The sequence below is a fragment of the Polypterus senegalus genome, chromosome 6 (assembly GCF_016835505.1).
Source record: "Polypterus senegalus isolate Bchr_013 chromosome 6, ASM1683550v1, whole genome shotgun sequence".
Taxonomy (NCBI): domain Eukaryota; kingdom Metazoa; phylum Chordata; class Cladistia; order Polypteriformes; family Polypteridae; genus Polypterus; species Polypterus senegalus.
In genome coordinates, this window is record NC_053159.1 from 170,275,019 (window position 1) to 170,293,387 (window position 18,369).

Consider the following 18,369-nt stretch of genomic DNA (forward strand, 5'->3'; position numbering starts at 1 on the left):
ATTCACAGCCATCTCTTTAGGAATTAGTGGATTAGTGCTGTTTAATGTTTAAAGTTACTAGTAAAGCAATTCTTTTTTCCTTCTCCAGATTTTTTTTTTTTTATCTTTTTTTGTGTCAAACAAAATGAACTAACAAGTAAATAAGCACAAAACACAGCTATAATACATACTCTGTTTATCTGTGTAAAAGCAACCACTGTCCTGTTTCAGTCTGCGGTTTCATCTACAGAACAGGAACAAGTATAAAATACTCTTTAGTGAATGCTAATTTAACTTCATTTTAACACAGCTTATAACTGAAATTACAAGGGACATTCAAAAAGTGACTGTGTAGAAAAGTGATTTTGTTTTTGATATTCTTAATAAACAGAGTTTAAAAAAAAGTGCAGAATCTTTTTGAATGTTCCTCGTATTTTAAGGAATATTTTGGAAAATGTATGTTGTTTGCCTCATTCATTTATAAACAAATGTTTAGTCTATAATTTGTTTTTCATTTTTTTAATGCATAAGTATTATCTATAATAATTATCTGCCTTTTCCCTAATTTTTTCAAAAATTTATAAACAGTTTTCTACCTCAAATAAAATTACATCATACGTTTGTTTTCAGTCAACATCTGAAGGACAGGCACCACCTTTACATCTTAAGCAGTGTGCTTCTGTTCTGGAAACTGTAATCAAGACTGTTCCTGGACTTGTAGAAGCTGTTTACTTAATGGCAAAAGTACATTTTTGTTTAGGTAAGTATAAGTAGCAGCTGTATAGCATAATCATTTTGAGTATTTAAATTTACAACTAATAATTTTAATATGTTTATTGTTTTTATTTTGGGTGGTCTGAAATAATAGCATTGATTATTTTTATATTTTATATATATATATATATATATATTATATTTATATATATATATATATATTATATTTATTATTCCTCCATCCATCCATTATCCAACCCGCTATATCCTAACTACAGGGTCACGTGGATCTGCTGGAGCCAATCCCAGCCAACACAGGGCGCAAGGCAGGAAACAAACCCCGCAGTATATGTATATAAAGTTGAACTCATAGAAATCATTCAAAAAGTCTTTTGAACTCATAGTTAATGACTTTTTTCCCTGAATCATTTGTTCAATTAGAAATTAGGATTAGAAGTACATATTACTCACAATATAGAACCAAAAATGTTTCCAATGTTTTTCTTTTTTTTTTTTTTGAAATGTCTAGGTGATATAGCATCTGCCAAGAAAAATCTACAACATTGTCTAGAACAGAATCCACTGCATGCAAATGCACATCTTTTAATGGCTCAAGTATATTTGAAACAAGGCAACTACAAACTGTCCTCCCAGTCTCTTGAGCTATGCCTGAGCTACAACTTTGATGTGAGTTTTGTGAAGTACACTGTGGACAGCAATACAGAAATTGTGCAATATGTATTCATTTTCTGTGTATAGATTAATGGAAATATGTGTATTGTAACTTATTTTTCTTTCTTATTTGTTTGATCTTCTTTATAAATAATGATTTATGGAAAGTATATTGAACTGTGGTGGCATTTGAATGGGTCTAAGAAGATCAGAAATACATTATCAGTATGCAACTTGCCTCTCCCTTTTCTCTTTTCCATAATTGAAAGATGTGTACAAGAGCCACTTTGATAAAATTCCCGTTTCAAAGAACATAGTTCAGAATGGACTACCAAAAAAAAGAAAATATAAAACTAATTATATAAACCTATCAAATAAGTAAAATACCCAGAAACCTGGTAAATACATATTTTGTTTTTTTTATCAAGACTTCACAATAAAAAAATAACAAAATTTTAATTTACTTGCTTTGAAATAAAAATTAAGAAAATTACAAAGTAATACATTATTGTAGTCTAATTAACATTTTCTTGTAAGAAAGTAGTATATGTAGATTACAGATTAAATTTTTGTAATGACATTGCAATTACTGACAATTTTGTTACTTGCATTATGCATGCTTCTAAAAAACTAATATATAATTGTCTTTAAGGGCAGGCATTTTACCTCACAGAACATTTGAAGAAGCTGATGTGGCTATCCAATCAGAACCCCCTGCCTGATTTGCACTGCACATGCAACTTTTTTTTTTTATTTTGGTGCAAATTATATTGAGTTTTAAAACACTAACACTATCAGATCTGTACAGGAGAGAGATGTATCCTATTTTATACCATTACATAATTTGTTTTTTGTTTTACTTCAGGATGGTATGGAAGTCTACTTTATCTTTATTAAGAAATACATATTTTAAGTTTTAACTTTAAAGATAATATCTTTTCAGTTTTAAAAAGCACTGAAAAATATGATTAACAAAAGGACATAACTTTAACTATGATGGGACAATGTAAACCACTGCATGTACCCAGGAACCTTTATAGTGTAATGTTAGCTGTATAATATTTTTGTTCATTGGGGCACACAGCATCTTGATCAAAGAGTTCATAAAGAATTAAATTTACAAAAGTAAAAAAGTATAATATTTTAAAAAATGAAAACGCTATACAGTGGATTCGGAAAGTTTTCCCACCCTTCACTTTCTGCACACTTTATTGTGTTGTAGATTTAATTTTCAAATTAATGAATTTGTTATTTTTGTCCATCAATCTACACTCAGTAGCTCATAATGACAAATTGAAAACACATTTTCAGAACTGTTTGCAAATTTATTAAAAGTCAAATAATGAAATTTCTCATTAATATCAGCATTCAGACCCTTAATTCAGTGCTTCATAGGACCCCCTTTGGCAGCAGTTACAGGCTTTGCATACCTGAATTTGAGCAGTTTATCCCTCTCTTGCTGGCAGATCCTCCTCAAGCTCTTTTAGATTGGATGAGAAGTGTCTGTAAACTGCACACACTCTCACATCAGTTAACGAAGCCCCCGCACACACCTGAATGTTACACTGTGGATACATTTTCTAACTTGTTTAACTTTTTGCAGATTAGGGAGCATCCACTCTATCACTTGATTAAAGCTCAGACTCAGAAGAAGATGGGCGACTTTCAAGAAACTATTCAAACCTTGAAAATGGCTATGAATTTGCCAGGAATAAAAAGAACTGGAAGCACTTCAAAATTAAGAAATAAGATGGAAATTAGCTCAAGCGATCGTGTTTCCCTCTTTCTGGAGTTAGCAGAAGCCCACAGGTTAAATGGAGAGCAGGTAACACAACACTAGGATTTCTCTAAGGTGTACCTTTTAAATCAGATTTCATTTTATACTTAAGCAATGTATAAAATGTTTATGGAAATTAATGGATTTTAAATGTTAGCAAATGTATTTGTTTATTTTTAATATCTCTGTTGTTTTTTGTCGTGCTTTAGTACTGAAATGATTGCACAAACTGTTTTTTAATGTTTCTTAGCATGAGGCTGCTAAAGTGATTCAGGATGCTATCAACGAGTTCTCTGGCACCCCTGAAGAAGTGAGAATTGTTGTTGCAAATGCAGACCTCTCGCTGCTTCGAGGAGATTCTGAATTTGCGCTTAATATGCTTCAGAATGTGAGTCCTAATCAGCCTTACTATATTCAAGCCAAAGAAAAAATGGCCGATGTATATCTTAATCACAGAAAAGAGAAGAAGCTATATATTAGTTGTTACAGGTAAGAAATATGTTACGGTACACTTTAACATTTTACGTTATGTTACATTATGTACATAAGATGTACACATGAAAATAAGTAATGCTTTGATGAGCACAGACCTTTCACCTCATTGTCTGAGGTCCATCTATAAATATTTTGCTGATTATAGAGAATCTACTACTAAATATAGTTTTGTGTCATCTGCAAACTTAACTAAATTAGTAGTTACATTTTTATCCAGACTATTTTTATGTATCTAAAACACTAATACAAAAAAGGACCCCACTTCTGCATTCACCTAATTTGTAAAATGTTTCTCAAAATGCTTTCTGTGTTTAAGCCTAGTTTTTGCACAAATCTGCAGAATTTTTCTTAAATTCCCAAATCTTTTAGTTTGCCTAATCAGGCAGTATGTGAAGACCTGGTGGCACACAGCTCCCAGAACACTCGAAGCAACAGTTATAGGCACCAATCTCAATATATATTCTTCTTTGTCTCTCTCCATTAGGTCACTAACTCCTCCACTTCTCCTTGCAAACATTGTCCTCCAACTCTGGCTTACTTCTGTGAGATAGCTGGCTTCCGAGAAACTCCAGGTGGCTCGTTAGGGAGGTCAGGATTTACTCCCAGGTGTGGCAGAAACACAAAGTAGGGCTCTGCAGCTCCCCCTGGCAGCATCCCTGGAAACCAACAGGGCTAAGCCGACTAATACCAAGTCCCATATAGCCCTGTGGAACTCCGAGGGGTTGTTACACTACAAATAGCAGTTGGGGGAGATAGTGCCCTTCATTAGTCATCTACCCCTGTCCTTCCGTTACAGAGGCGTCCCGGTCAGGTAATGGCAGTGGCCGCAATACTGTCACAATCTATACACAGATTAATTTGAAAATCAAGATGCATAATTTAACATATGCCACTACAATCAAATTATTTTGTTGTTTCCTTATAAATGTCTGTGATATTAGTGAAACTCCCAAATTTAACACTATTCCAAACATTTGGTAATATACTGTAGTCAAGCTTGATTTTTTGCTTTATCTTATCTTTAATAAATCCTTCCATTCATTTTTATGTAATTATATATAAAACTGACTAGACTATAATTCTAGGGTAAGCTTCAGCACCTTTTTAATATAATGAGAACATATTGGCTACTTTTCATTCTTTATGAATTACTACTATATAGTTTTTTTGTTTTTTTTTAAATACCAGTGATGTATTTATTTTATATAATCACTGGTTCACTTAAATACTTCAGAATAAGTATTTGATTTTTAGCCATTTAGTATCGTAATATTAAATCTCTCTCAGTATTCTTTGATCATGTATGATTCCATTAATATTTTATTATGGTTTCTTGAATCCGCTGAAAGATTTTGTTCTATTGTGTTCAGTTTAACCATTATAAATGATAGATATCTTCTGCATATTTTACAGCTGTTTATCTACAAAAGAGTTCTATTTTTTGAACTTTCTGAATTTACTGTGCAAATATACTAATTTGCATAAAGATGCTTAATACTGTATGATAACATTATAATGTTACGAGAGTTGCAGCTTTGTCAGTCTATTTACTGTACAGTAGGTTGTTTATTTGTTAAAACTTCAAACATAGGATAGACTCTAAAAAATATAATGGTTACAAATCTGAACTTCAGATATTCCTAAAATTAAAGTTTCTGCATACTGTTCATCATTATAAATTAAAATTAATTTTATATTGCTTAAGTATATAAACAAAAAACAATCGGTGCTATTTTTTCATCTCATATGCTGAGGCCTGAATTTTATTATTTACACGTTCTTTCAGTTTTCGTTTGGCAGTACTTGAAATTAACTCTATTTTGCAAAGTCAATATATATTTTAAAAGAGAAGTCTCACTTTTATGTTTTGCACTGTAAATCTGATGAAGGTTATCGCGCCTTTCTTTGCAGAGACTTGGTGGAAAAGCATCCAAGTAGTCATACATATCTCCTTTTGGGTAATGCCTATATGAACATCCAAGAGGTAAGCTCTGGTCACTAAAAGACATAAGTGTATTTGGTAACATGAAAATATTCCTGTCTGTTGCACTCTGCAGTATTGAGTACTTGATTGTATTTTGTGGGTAGTATTATGTGTGTACACGTGCGCTGAAGCTGGAGATGCACAAAAAGTATTTTTCTAATTTCAATTCAAAAGTCAAAGCCTGTTGAAATAATTTTCAGTAGAATAGCAAAAGCAAAAAGTCTACCATACGGTTTATTGTGTTTTTAAACAAAGAACTGAGGTGGAAATATGTTGTCCTGCTGTTGCTGTGTATTTTATTCAAAAAACTTCACAAAACTAAATAGCAATTTTTTAAACATTTTGTGGACAGTATATGAACAGTACACTGCAACAAGGAAATAGGCTTGAGTCATTTGTACAAATTGACCTATACATACAAGCTTGAAACCCAGAAGTATTGTTAGCCAGCACTCTCTCAACTTTATATGATATTGTACACATGACCTTACAGGCACTGGCTTGGATTTTATCATTTCTTTTGTGTTAGAGTATCACCATGCTTTCTTAGTTTTGATTGTTGCTTGGACCCTGGATTGTACTGGTGTGTCCATATTTCATCCTCAGTTTTGAAGTGCTTTTTAAATTTCTCTCATTCAAATTTGTTAAATTCACTAAAGGTTAAAAGGTAAACACTCTGGGCACTCAACATGCACAAGTGTAATTGTTCATGAAGAATAGATACTGCGGACACATAAGCTATCCTTCTATTTATCTGCTTTCACACACACACTGTCACACTTTGATTTTCCAGTATTACTCACTCTATTTTGGTTACATTTTTTATGTTGTTAATGTGGAAGGGCAGTTAATCCTTTAGTCATCTTTGAGAAATGTCCTGCTATGTGTTATAGCATATGCTGGGACTAATCCTAGTAAACATTGGCTATGCACAAATGACTCTCCAAAATGTATTGTTCTCTAGTGTTAGGAAATAGTAGATAGACAGTTCCTGATTTTGCAGTTTTTATCATCCATTTGTGCTCTTAAAAAATTAACATACTCTATAAATCACAAATTCTAGAATCTTTTAGTTTACCTATTTAAGCACCCAGAAGCTACCGTATATACTTTTTAGGTAAGCTGAGAATTTTACGATCCAAAAAATGTGGGTTTGGCTTATCTGAGGCCCAAGGCTCAAACTATTTTTAACACGTTGGCTGCAACGTTTATTTTCTATTCATTTACCAGAGATGGACTCATACTTTCATTTGTGTACAGTCATGTGGAAAAGTAAGTACTCCCGATGGAAAGTGTTGGCTTTTTTAACAAAAGGCAATCATTAGATCTTCTTGCAGATAGAGCCTTCAGATAAATGTGCTATACTTGAATAAATGACATAAAATTGACATGATGTATTTATTCTTACAATGAGAAATACTCATGTTTCTGCCACCGTCCCCTGGCCTGAGCACTGAGCAGGAGCCACCAGCCCCATTAGCGCTGTCCACTCACACTTCTCAGGGCCATTTACTGAACACCTTACCTCTACACTATCACACCTATTCTGCCATGATCCTTTGACTTCTTTTCTTTTCCTTTCTATCCTTCTATCCTCCAGTCTATCTCTGTCTTTGTCCCACTCTTTTATAGCTCAGTCGGCACAGGTTCCCAAATTTCTTACTCCAGAGAGCTAATGAGGAAATTGACTGAACTGTGCAATCTGCAAGTGAACGCAGACTCTGCAAGTTTCCTAATCAATACCCCAGGACTACTCGCCCATGCTCCCATTTACAGTTGTGCCTGCCCTATGCCTGAGCGCACACTGGAAAAAAAAAATAAAACTGCACTGCCATGGATTCCAAATATTTTTTTACCACATCCCTTCCCCCTTAAATCCACCAGTTGCACAAAAGGGCTGTATTTTTTTATTCTTATTAAACTTCCACATTTTAATACATGGAAAGTATTGTCAATTATTTTATGTTATGTTATGAGATCTGTACACAGGAGCAAAATTTTAAATGTTTATCAGCATATCCTTTGTGCATTAAATCAAAATGTAACTAAGTTTTTTCAAAGAGTTTTGCTCTTGCATAAAATCTTGCATGCTTGCTTCTACATCGGTTAAAATACTACAAAGATGTGGAATCAGACCTCTGTGGTATTTTACATACCGCGTTTGTTCAAAATGGCTTTCTAAGCTTAAACAATGTAAAAAATTGATAATATAAAGAATATATTTTCAGGTTTATATATCAATAGTATTTTCTTACAGCCAGAGAAAGCAATTGAAATCTATGAAGAAGCTTTAAAGAAAAACCCAAAGGATGGAATTTTGGCAAGCAAGATTGGTAGAGCCCTGGTAAAAACTCATAATTATGCTAAGGTGAGTTAGTGGGTTACAACTAATAAGAAGAAACATCTGTCTTTAAAGTAGTTTGAGGTGGGTTGGAGGACATATACAGAAACACGTTTCTTAGTAACCTAATTTTTTTTCCTGCATTTGACAATTTTATAGCGATTTGAGTGACATAGTAAAACAAGTATTTGACTCAAATAAAAAAAGTACTATAAAGGTTTATACTATAACCTAATCTGTATTCACTTTGAATAGGGCTGATGATTTTGCACATGCACTGGTACATTTGTTCAATGCAGCATTAATAATATAAAGATGAATATAGTCGGACCACCCGCCTCAAGTTGCTTTTTTGTTGACATCCAAACAAAAATCTGTTTTGTGTTTGTATCTGTTCAGGCCTTTGATTCCTTGTACTAACTTACACTTCCTATGAGTCTTTTACAAGATACAAAAAGAACCAAACATATACAGTAGGAAAAGGGTATCTGAGTATGATCTGTTGTGACAGATATGCAGGTAAGCTTAAAATTAAAATCAATGTGCAATTAAAAGGTAGCATCAGTCTGTTCCCAATAAATAACATTTTGTTGCAAAATCATATGTTTTTACAAGGAGAAACAGAACAATTAAGCACTGAAATGTGCCCAACATATGAGATGGAACAAATGCTTTTTAGTATCAAACTTATCAGGATCTATGCTGCCTGGTGGGACAGAGTATTGACAATACAATGCAACTGCTACCATTAGCATGCCATTTGTAAACATGCTTAATTTGATTAACATTACCTTTGTTCCAAACTAAATTATGAATAAATGTTTGATTTATATTCATTTTATTAAACCTAATTGTTTAGTATTAAACATAATATTGTTTATATATATTTTTTATATTAAACATATTGAGTATATCGCATTTGCTGAGTATAGTTCAAATGTATGTATTTCTTGTTTTTAATGTAATTTTTTTTACTGTTTTATGATCCACCCATTCTTTTTCTCAACTGACTTACTCTAAAACAGCCATAGGAAGCTAAAGCCTACCTTACTTAGGACAGGAATCAAGGCAGGAAATAACTCTTCATAGGGCACAGTTCCAGCACAGTGCAGAATTACTCCATACATGTTCACTCACTTGTACCAGTTAAACTACTGTAACAAGCCCATTTTTGAATTGTTGGAGGAAACTCGAGAAATCATATTGTACTATATACTCAAAGGATGTGTACAGATTCCTTAAAGACAGTGCCTTAGCTGGAACTTGAATGCAGGACTGCTGCCATCGTGTCACAATGTCTAAAATATTATTCAAGAGTTGAATTTCAGTATTGCCCATGCCTATTATTAATTGCACTGATATGATATTATTTGCCACAGTTGCTTCTCAACGTTTCTTACATGGCTGTGTCCTTCAAAATTGGAAAGGGATCAGAGGATTTCTTCACTTTACCCTAATACAAAGGCTATTAAGAACATTAAGAATTTTGTAAGAAACTGTGTAGACATCTTTGACAGTAGTGCTTCAGAAGCTACTAAAGAGAGTAGTACCAGATCTGGGATGTTTAATTTTTAAATTAATGTTTTATACACAGTACTATGCTGTTTATGTCTTCTGTGAAGCTATTGGTGCTGTTGCATGTCTTTCAGATGTTGCACCATAACACTGGACAATAGCCTCTCTCTTGTATTTATATATTTTATATATATTTATTTACATTATAGAGGGGGAAGGGGAAAGCCATTAACAGTTCATGGTTAATCCTGTTACATTATGACTTGATATGTGTCAAAATTGCATAGTATTGGCTTGGTTTTATTGTTTTAATTTTCGGTGTGTATTTGTAATAATTTCAGTGACTTCTTCTTATCTTTAAATTATTCATCATTAGTGGGTCATGTGGGTACGGTAATTACAGTTTAGGGGGTCATCTCTGTGTTTTAGGTTACCTGGGATGCAATGGTAAACTGGAGCAAACTCGAATTATAGCAACAAGGTACAGTAGAATTAATAGGATAGGATTAATAATAACCATCAACTGAGCAAACTGTATTTCAAGTCCTAAGATTTGAGCCTGTCTTTTCAAAATGGACAGCATTTGTATGTAAGCAGACCTGTTAATTTTATAGTAGTCACTTCTTGGCTGCTGTTTTGTCATTTTGGGCCAGATTATGATGTGAGGTGTAATATCTCACTTCAGTATATGTCACTTCAAAAAGGAACCTTCCTATTTAATAAAATGTGTCACTTGTGTTTTTTGAATTCAACAGTTTATAACGGTGAGCAAGGTTACAGATGCTCTGACTCATTTTGCTGTATAAAATAAACGCCTCACACTTGGCTTTTTATCCATAGTACCTCTAGAATCTCCTAATCAATAAAACACCATATTTCATTCTTTCTTTTGTATTAGTAATTTTCTAATTTAGAACGATCTAAGCAATGAAACTGAATATAACCCTATAGATAGATAGATACATAGAATTTTATTTGTCCCCGGGGGTAATCTGGCTCTTAACAGAACATCTTCAAATAAGTAAAGACATAAATGGGTAGATAAGTAAGTACATACATCAACAAATATACACAGAAACTTTGGTCTGAACAAAGAATAAAATTAAAAAGAAAGAAACTTATGACTTGGTTGGCACAATCACAGTGAAACATTATGCAGGCCTATGACTGTTGGTATGAAGGAGCTCCCATAGTGTTTCTTGGTACACTTCTGCTGAATGATTCATTGGATGAAAGTTTTCAATGTTTGTGGGTCAGAGAGATGATGTGCAGCTTTGTTTATAATGGCACTCAGTTTTGTTTTAAGTCTGTCCTTTTCTACTACCTCCAAGGGGTCCAGAATGCATTATATAACTGGGCTTGCCATTTTAATTAGCTTGTTGATTTGGTGGGCCGTTGTTGAAGTGATGTTATTGGCCCAGCACACCACAGAGTTCTAGAACATGTGAAGGATGTCACTTCCCACATTAAAGGAACACAATCTCCTAAAGAAGAAGAGCATGTTCTTCCTTTTCTTATTTACTGTAGTTCCTGTGTATCCCAAGATCTGTGTAACCTGTCATTAATGTGGACCACCTCTACATCCACTCCTTAAATGGTGACTCTTTAGTTCAGTGAAAGTCAATAACCAGCTCCTTGGGTTTGCTGATGTTAAGATGCAGACAATTCTTTATGCACCAAGAAACAAAGCTCTCCACCTGACACTTGTACTCTGTCTTATCCTCTTTTATCAATACACCCTATATGTGCAGAATCATCAAGTATGATTCTGTAAAAAAAAAAAAATTAAGTATATATATATAGTTATATTTATAGTCTGAGGTGAACAGAGTGAAGAGAAAAGGAGACAGGACTGTTACTTGTGGTGCTCCAGTGTTGTTCTGTATCAGACACACAGTCTCACAAACTGCGGTCTGCCTGACAGGTAGTCCATTATCCAGGACAACTTAGGGACATCCATCTCAATGTATCTCTGAGCTTACCCCATAACATAGATGGCAGGATATTATTGAAGGCACAGGAGAAATCAGAAAAACATAATCCTCACAGTGCTGCCAACTTTGTCTATGTGAGAATAAGCCTTGTGGAGCAGATAGATAATTTATCTTCCTCTCCAGCCTTTGTCTAAGAGCCAAACTGCAATGGGCCCAGGTGGCCTACCACAAGAGGACTCCTATAGCCCACCCCAGTCTCTCTCAAAGATCTTCATGATGTGAGATGTAAGTGCCACTACTCTGTAGTTATTAGGTGAAGTGATGCCTGCCTTCACTGGAATGGGAACAATCCAGGATGTTTTCCACAGCAGTGGCACTTTCTGAAGCCGTAGGGACAGACTGAAGAGGTGACAGAGGACACCACTATGTTTTTCATCACAGGCGTTAAGAACTTGAGGACCGACTCCCAAAGATGTGCCTGTTTGTGGCTTCTTCAATTGTCTCCTTACTTGGTCTCCAGTTATGGACAGTTCGCACTTGTGTTCAGAGATGGACTTGTCACTGGCCTTTCCATTTGATATGGTAGGATTTGTTGATCAAGTAGGGATGGTGGAGGACACTGGTCATTGTAAGATGGTGGCAATGGGAGGGAAAATCTAGTAAATTTGGCTCCAGGTGTTAGTTTTGTCCATATTCCCTTCTGGAACATGACCCTTGAATTGCCTTAATATGTAGTAGTTACTCTTTTTGTAATTCCCTATAGTACTGTAGATGCTTTAAGTATAAAGCTAAAAAATAAGACAAAAGATCATTCTAAGCAAGTTACAGATCTACATATAGAGTACGGCAAGTCTGGGCATGGGTGCCCAACACCTTTAAAGACACTGAACATCTGTTGTTGTTCAGTGTAGACTATTGTACAGACGTGAGGGGAAAACCAAAATCAAAACTATTGCCACATGTCCCTTAAATTATTTGGAGGACAGCATTGGTTGTTTTTAGAAGGTATCTCTGGCCAATTATGACTCATTCAATTGAAGATGATGCTTATGGATCAACCGTCTCAAAGGCCTTTCACAAAAGGGCTGTTATAGAAGATTCACAATGGAAAAGCACTGACTAAAACATAAGAAAATTTTCTTGCCAGAATATTTTCAAAATGTCAACTAGACAAACAATGCATACCAGCCTTTCAGCACTATTGCCAGTGTGTAAAGCAGGGGTCATTAAAATGATCTCACAGTGTAAATACTTTTTTAGCTTGAGCTTGGCTGAGCCAGGCCCAATTGTAAACTCTAGCAGTACACACAATTTGACAGACACAATACCACATTCACTCCTGGATACTGTCATCCGATCACCTATTCATTCACATCACACAATTCAAACCCGTCAGATTTCTATCTATGCAAGACAATTCATCAGTAAAATTATTCACCTCCTTGGAAGTTTTCACATTTTACTTTTATAAAACATTAAGTCACAATGGATTTAATTTAGCATTTGTTGACATTAAAGAGACGACTTTGTTTAAAGTAAAAACACATCTCTGCAAAGTGGTCTAAATTAACTGCACATATAAAACACAAAATAATTGATCTCTTAAGTTTTCACCCCCAGTCAGTATTTAGTAAATATACATTTCAGGCATGACAGCCTTCAGCCTGTGTCCACAGTTCTCTATTAGTTTTGCACATCTGGACTCGGTCATTTTCCCCCACTCTTCTTTGCAAAGTTACTCAAGTTCTGACTGCTTTTTTCAAGTTCAGCAGAAGATTCTCAATTTCAAAAAAGTCAAATATATCTGCTGTGTTTCAGTATCGTATCAAAATAAAAACTGAAAACTACCAAGAGGATGAATACTTTGTATTAGCACTGTATGTTGCCTGAATTAATTATGGTGGTGTTATCATTTTAAACAAGAAAACTCAGTTACATTATTTAAGTTCTTTTTTATGGAGGTTATATGTATATATACTTATTGTTTAAGATTAATTCATTAGACTGATTTTTTACTTTTTGCTTATAATAGGGGTTCTCAAGTTTAATCCTGAAGTATGACTGTGGCTGTAGGTTTTTATTCCAGTCATTTTCACTAATCAATGGGTCACTATGGTGCGCTGTAACTGCACAATAATGATGCTGAATAATATAAAATAAAAGGTACTTGAGTAAAAACATAAAACTTTTCAATAAATTTCATAATTTAAAAAAAATAAACAAAGTGATCTAACACACTGTGCAAAAAAGTCATTCCCCCTAACCCCCCCAAACCTAACAACTCATTGAGCCACCGTTGACTGCAGCCAAACACTTCTAATTCTAATTCAATTCTGATTCATTCAATTTTAGCCATTCTCATCATCATGGAGAATTATACCCCACTTTTCCTTGCAGATGTCCTGTAATTCTGAAAAAGTGCTGGGTTTTAGAGCATTAAATGGTCTGTTCAGATCAAGCCATGCATGTCTGTCGGGTTTGGACTTACATTTACTTAATTCTTAAATGTACTTATCCTAGGTGATTTACATCATTTATGATACAATAAGTTACCTTTTCCAGTTGGAGCACAGGCAGGTCAAGTGACTTGCTCAGGGTCACACAGTGTCAGTAGCGGGAGTTGAACCCACAAACTCAGGGTTGAGGTCCAAAGCCTTCACCACTATGTTACACACTCTACACACTGCACATTACACCACATTGCCTGCTGGACTTTGAATTGGCTAGTCCAAAACATTAATTCTGCTTTTCTTTCAGCCATTCTGATGTGGGCTTACTCTTTTTTTAAATCATTTTCTTGGTGCACAACCAAATTGTGAATTAGTTTTAGCTTATGAACAAATTTCCACTTATTCTACTTAAGAATTTTACCTGAATTCACAGTTTCTTCAATTATAGCAACTCATTCAGGTCCCAAAGTATTACATCATCCCACTATTACTAGTACTATGTTTGAATATTATCATGATGCTCTTACAAAGAATGTTGTGTTTGATTCACACTAGAAATAATGGCACCTTTAAGGTGGATATAAACCGGCCATCAAAAAGTTGAAGGCCATTCTAAAAAATTCCACTAATGTCTCTTTTCAGTGGACATTCTTCCAAAAGGCTTAGAGCTCATACAGGTGCAAATTAGGGATGATCATTTATGTTCTTCTTGGTTAGTAGTGAGTGCTGCTTTGACATGGTTCAATGTAGTTAAATTTATGACCATTTTTTGAAGTTCATTTAAGGTTAAAAAAACCTTAAAAGTTCTTGGGATTGTTTTTAGGATATTTTGTGATTTCCTTGATGATTGTACGGTTGGAGTAATTCTGGCTGTCCAACCATTCCTGGGAAGATTTTACTGTTCCAAGGGTTTTAAGCATGAAGTGTATGACTCTCACTGTGATTCAGTGGAATCCCAGAGACTTAGAAATGGCTTTGTAGGTCTTTCTAGTCTTAGAAAAAACACTTTTTCTGATTTCTTCAAGAATTTCTTTTGAATGTGGCATTATGTACTTGTGGAATTCTTCTTCTAAAAATTCAAACTGATGTTAAGGATAAAAAAGCAGTGTTTATATTGAGCAGGGCTGATTGTATTCAAACCAGCCTATGTTTAATCTGCTGCCTCTAATTACTGCTTTAAATGGGATGACTTTTAACTATGGGCAATTACCTTTTCACACAACCCCATTTGATGTTGAATAACTTTGTTCATTAGTTAAATTAAAGGATAAGTTTAGTATTTTCAAGTTTAAGTTACTTCTTCACAAACATGCCATACATGCATTTACCTTGCAAATTGTATTCTAAAGTTAATTGCTTTCTGTAATTAAAATACATATCTTGCCCACACAGCTGCTTTAAATTACAGTCTATGGGGCATGGAGTAAAAGCTTAAAAACTTGCCAAAATATGTCAATTTTTCAAGTCAAGACAGTTGTCGAGTATTGATAGGTGTCTTGTGATTACACACACATTGTAAAATAGTTTATAAATGTCATTTCAGAACCAAAAAAACACCAATATTATGAAATTCAGGCATTTGAAAAGAAGACCAGCTGTGTGTGATAAGTTCCGCACTTAGTCTTCCTGTCTAATAACCTTTCCCCTGCCCTTGGTGAGTGGTTTCATCTCAAAAGACCAAATCACAGTAAACATTTTGTGCAATGTGGTTGGTTTTGATTTTTTTGGGTATACTTTATTAATTATGTCAGAATTTGCAAAAGCACATTGAAAACATATCCATACAACAAGAAAATAGTACTAGGTGAAAAAAATTAGTAATTCCAGATCGTTTTTGTTGTAACAAATGTGTCGGAAACATGGAAGATGCGGATCAATACTTGACAACTGCCTTGGCTTGAAAAATGGATGTATTTAGTAAGTTTTTAAGGATTTCCTCTATGATCCATAACCCCATTGTAAAGTACCAGAGTAGGCAAGATGTATATCTTTTTAATTTATTGAAAATATTTAACCTTTGAACACAGTCTCTCATGGCAAATACACATATTGTATACCATGTTTGTGAAGAAATAACTTCAACTTGAAAAACACGTAACTTATCCTTTCAATTAAGTTAAACAAAATGGGTTATTTGTTTTCTCAAATGCCCTTTTTCTTGTATTGGACTTTGGTGTTAAAAACTTACCATAATATTTTAAATCAGGATGGGGTAAAAACCACTTCATGGCACTGTACTGCTAATCAATCAATTACCTAGCCTTTTTTCTGCACTTCGTTTGCATTCAGAAAAATGTAGTGTATTCATTTTCTTTTACCATATTCTTTTTAATTTCACCTTTGTGTAATTTGGTCCCTTTATTGTATCCAAATACTGACAGTTAGTGAGGAGCAGTGCAAACACAAATGAAATTGGCACTGGGCACTAAAGTGGAGTAGCTACTTCAATGAAATTTTTATTTGTGTGCTAATAAGTGTTCTTGTATTAGTACTTGTTTGATTCTCTTTCTTTAACTCACAGCATCACATAAATGTACTTTAAACACAAATCTACCATATGGGCATCAACACCTTCTTATCCTGAACTGCATAAGCAGATTAGGAAGTTGATGGATGCATAGAATTTCCATCTTAGTATTTTGACACAGGTGGAAGGACAGAAAGAAGTGACAGGTGGTTGGGAAATCCAAATATTTTACCAGCTTAATGCTGTTATTCAGACAACCAGGGTTGGTTATAATATGTCCTCAGACATTCTGGCTTTACATAGATCACTAAAGGTATACACAAATCTTTATTAATTAATTTTTATATGGCAGTAGTATTAAGTAAATTGTATCAACATGTAGGGTTTTATTGGCTTATGCCCTTGAATATTTAAACAGTATATTCGACTGTGCAGTTTTGTGTGTATGTTATTTGTTTAATCAGACTGTCTTTACGTATTCTGTGTTAAATTAAGATCAGCTGTAATTAAGGAACATTTCATGCATAAATCAAAAAATGCCAAAGTATTCACAAACATTTTCATACAATTGTAAATGCTGAGACTATTGGAGCAGCTGGATATACTGGCATGTTAACCATTTCAGAGTTTGCGTGACCTATAACTAAAGGCTATGCCTTCTAGAATAGGTTTATTTTTTCTAGTAGTTTTTAAAATTTCACATTCTGTATATGACATTTTGTAATTTCTTTCTTAACAATTAATAGTGCACAACATCTCAAGTATATTTTAATGTCTTTTTTTTTTTTTTTTTTAGGCTATTAACTACTATGAAGCGGCTTTGAAAACCAATTGGCAAAATTTTCTTCGTTATGACTTGGCAGAACTTCTTTTAAAACTTAAACAGTATGATAAAGCTGAGCAAATTCTCCAGCATGCATTAGACCATGAACCAGGTACAATAGTTTTAATTGTGACTGTCTGCCAAATATAACATAAATAAAAGGGCATTCATTTTCTTTTGTTAGTTAATGGGGCAGTATCAATCTCCTGTTTGTAATTAGTTTAATTTTGATAAGAGGACTTAAGAAGCACAGATACTTATAAAAGCAAACGTAGGTGTGTCCTCTAAAATTCACTGTTAGGTCGAGCTCATATCCAGTGTCATTTTTTTGCCCTCTTCATCTCTGGCGTTTAGACTATCACAAAATATTCACCCCTTTGCTCAGTCTGGGATAGGGTGGGTTGGTTGCTTTTCTCCTCATAGTCATGTATTGTTACATTGATGTTATTTTATTTTTGATTTAATAAAAATTGGTTACAAAAAATATTTAGTCACCTATTTACTTGCATTTGGCAAGATCGGTTTCATTTTGTGAGCTGCAATTTTAAGAGCTGTATTTTTTTATTTCCATGAAGTCGATTATTAAGAGAAAGCAGTTTTGTAAAATTAAATGAATGAGTAATAATACTTATTTTGTTTTGGATATTTAGGAATTGTTGGCGGGCGGCACGGTGGCGCAGTGGTAGCGCTGCTGCCTCGCAGTTAGGAGACCCGGGTTCGCTTCCCCGGTCCTCCCTGCGTGGAGTTTGCATGTTCTCCCTGTGTCTGCGTGGGTTTCCTCTGGGCACTCCGGTTTCCCACAGTCCAAAGACATGTTGGTTAGGTGGATTGGCGATTCTAAATTGGCCCTAGTGTGTGCTTGGTGTGTGGGTGTGTTTGTGTGTGTCCTGCGGTGGGTTGGCACCCTGCCCAGGATTGGTTCCTGCCTTGTGCCCTGTGTTGGCTGGGATTGGCTCCAGCAGACCCCCGTGACCCTGTATTCGGATTCAGCGGGTTAGGAAATGGATGGATGGATGGAATTGTTGGCCTTTATTTTCTACACATTAGTGGATGTGTCATTTGCAGTAGGTACGTGTTGATTAAAGACTTACTCAGTCATTCTTTACATTAAGAGATTTATAGTTCAATTTTTTTTTGGGGGGGGCAGTTAATATTCAAAACAAGGGCCTTAAAGTTGCAAAGCTCCTACTTTATCAAAACACACATTTGAAGTGTGTT

At 34.5% G+C, this 18,369-nt stretch overlaps 1 protein-coding gene across 2 annotated transcripts in view; it reads left to right on the forward strand.

Moving 5' to 3' along the window:
- The window catches only part of ttc21b (tetratricopeptide repeat domain 21B), a 114,262-nt gene that overhangs the window by 51,760 nt on the left and 44,133 nt on the right, over positions 1-18,369 (forward strand). For both annotated transcript variants that reach the window (XM_039757528.1, XM_039757527.1), the window contains exons 12-18: positions 610-739; positions 1,223-1,380; positions 2,969-3,190; positions 3,393-3,631; positions 5,549-5,621; positions 7,879-7,989; positions 17,125-17,263. In XM_039757528.1, the coding sequence (XP_039613462.1) occupies positions 610-739; positions 1,223-1,380; positions 2,969-3,190; positions 3,393-3,631; positions 5,549-5,621; positions 7,879-7,989; positions 17,125-17,263 (1,072 nt within the window). The remainder of the gene's footprint in view (positions 1-609; positions 740-1,222; positions 1,381-2,968; positions 3,191-3,392; positions 3,632-5,548; positions 5,622-7,878; positions 7,990-17,124; positions 17,264-18,369) is intronic.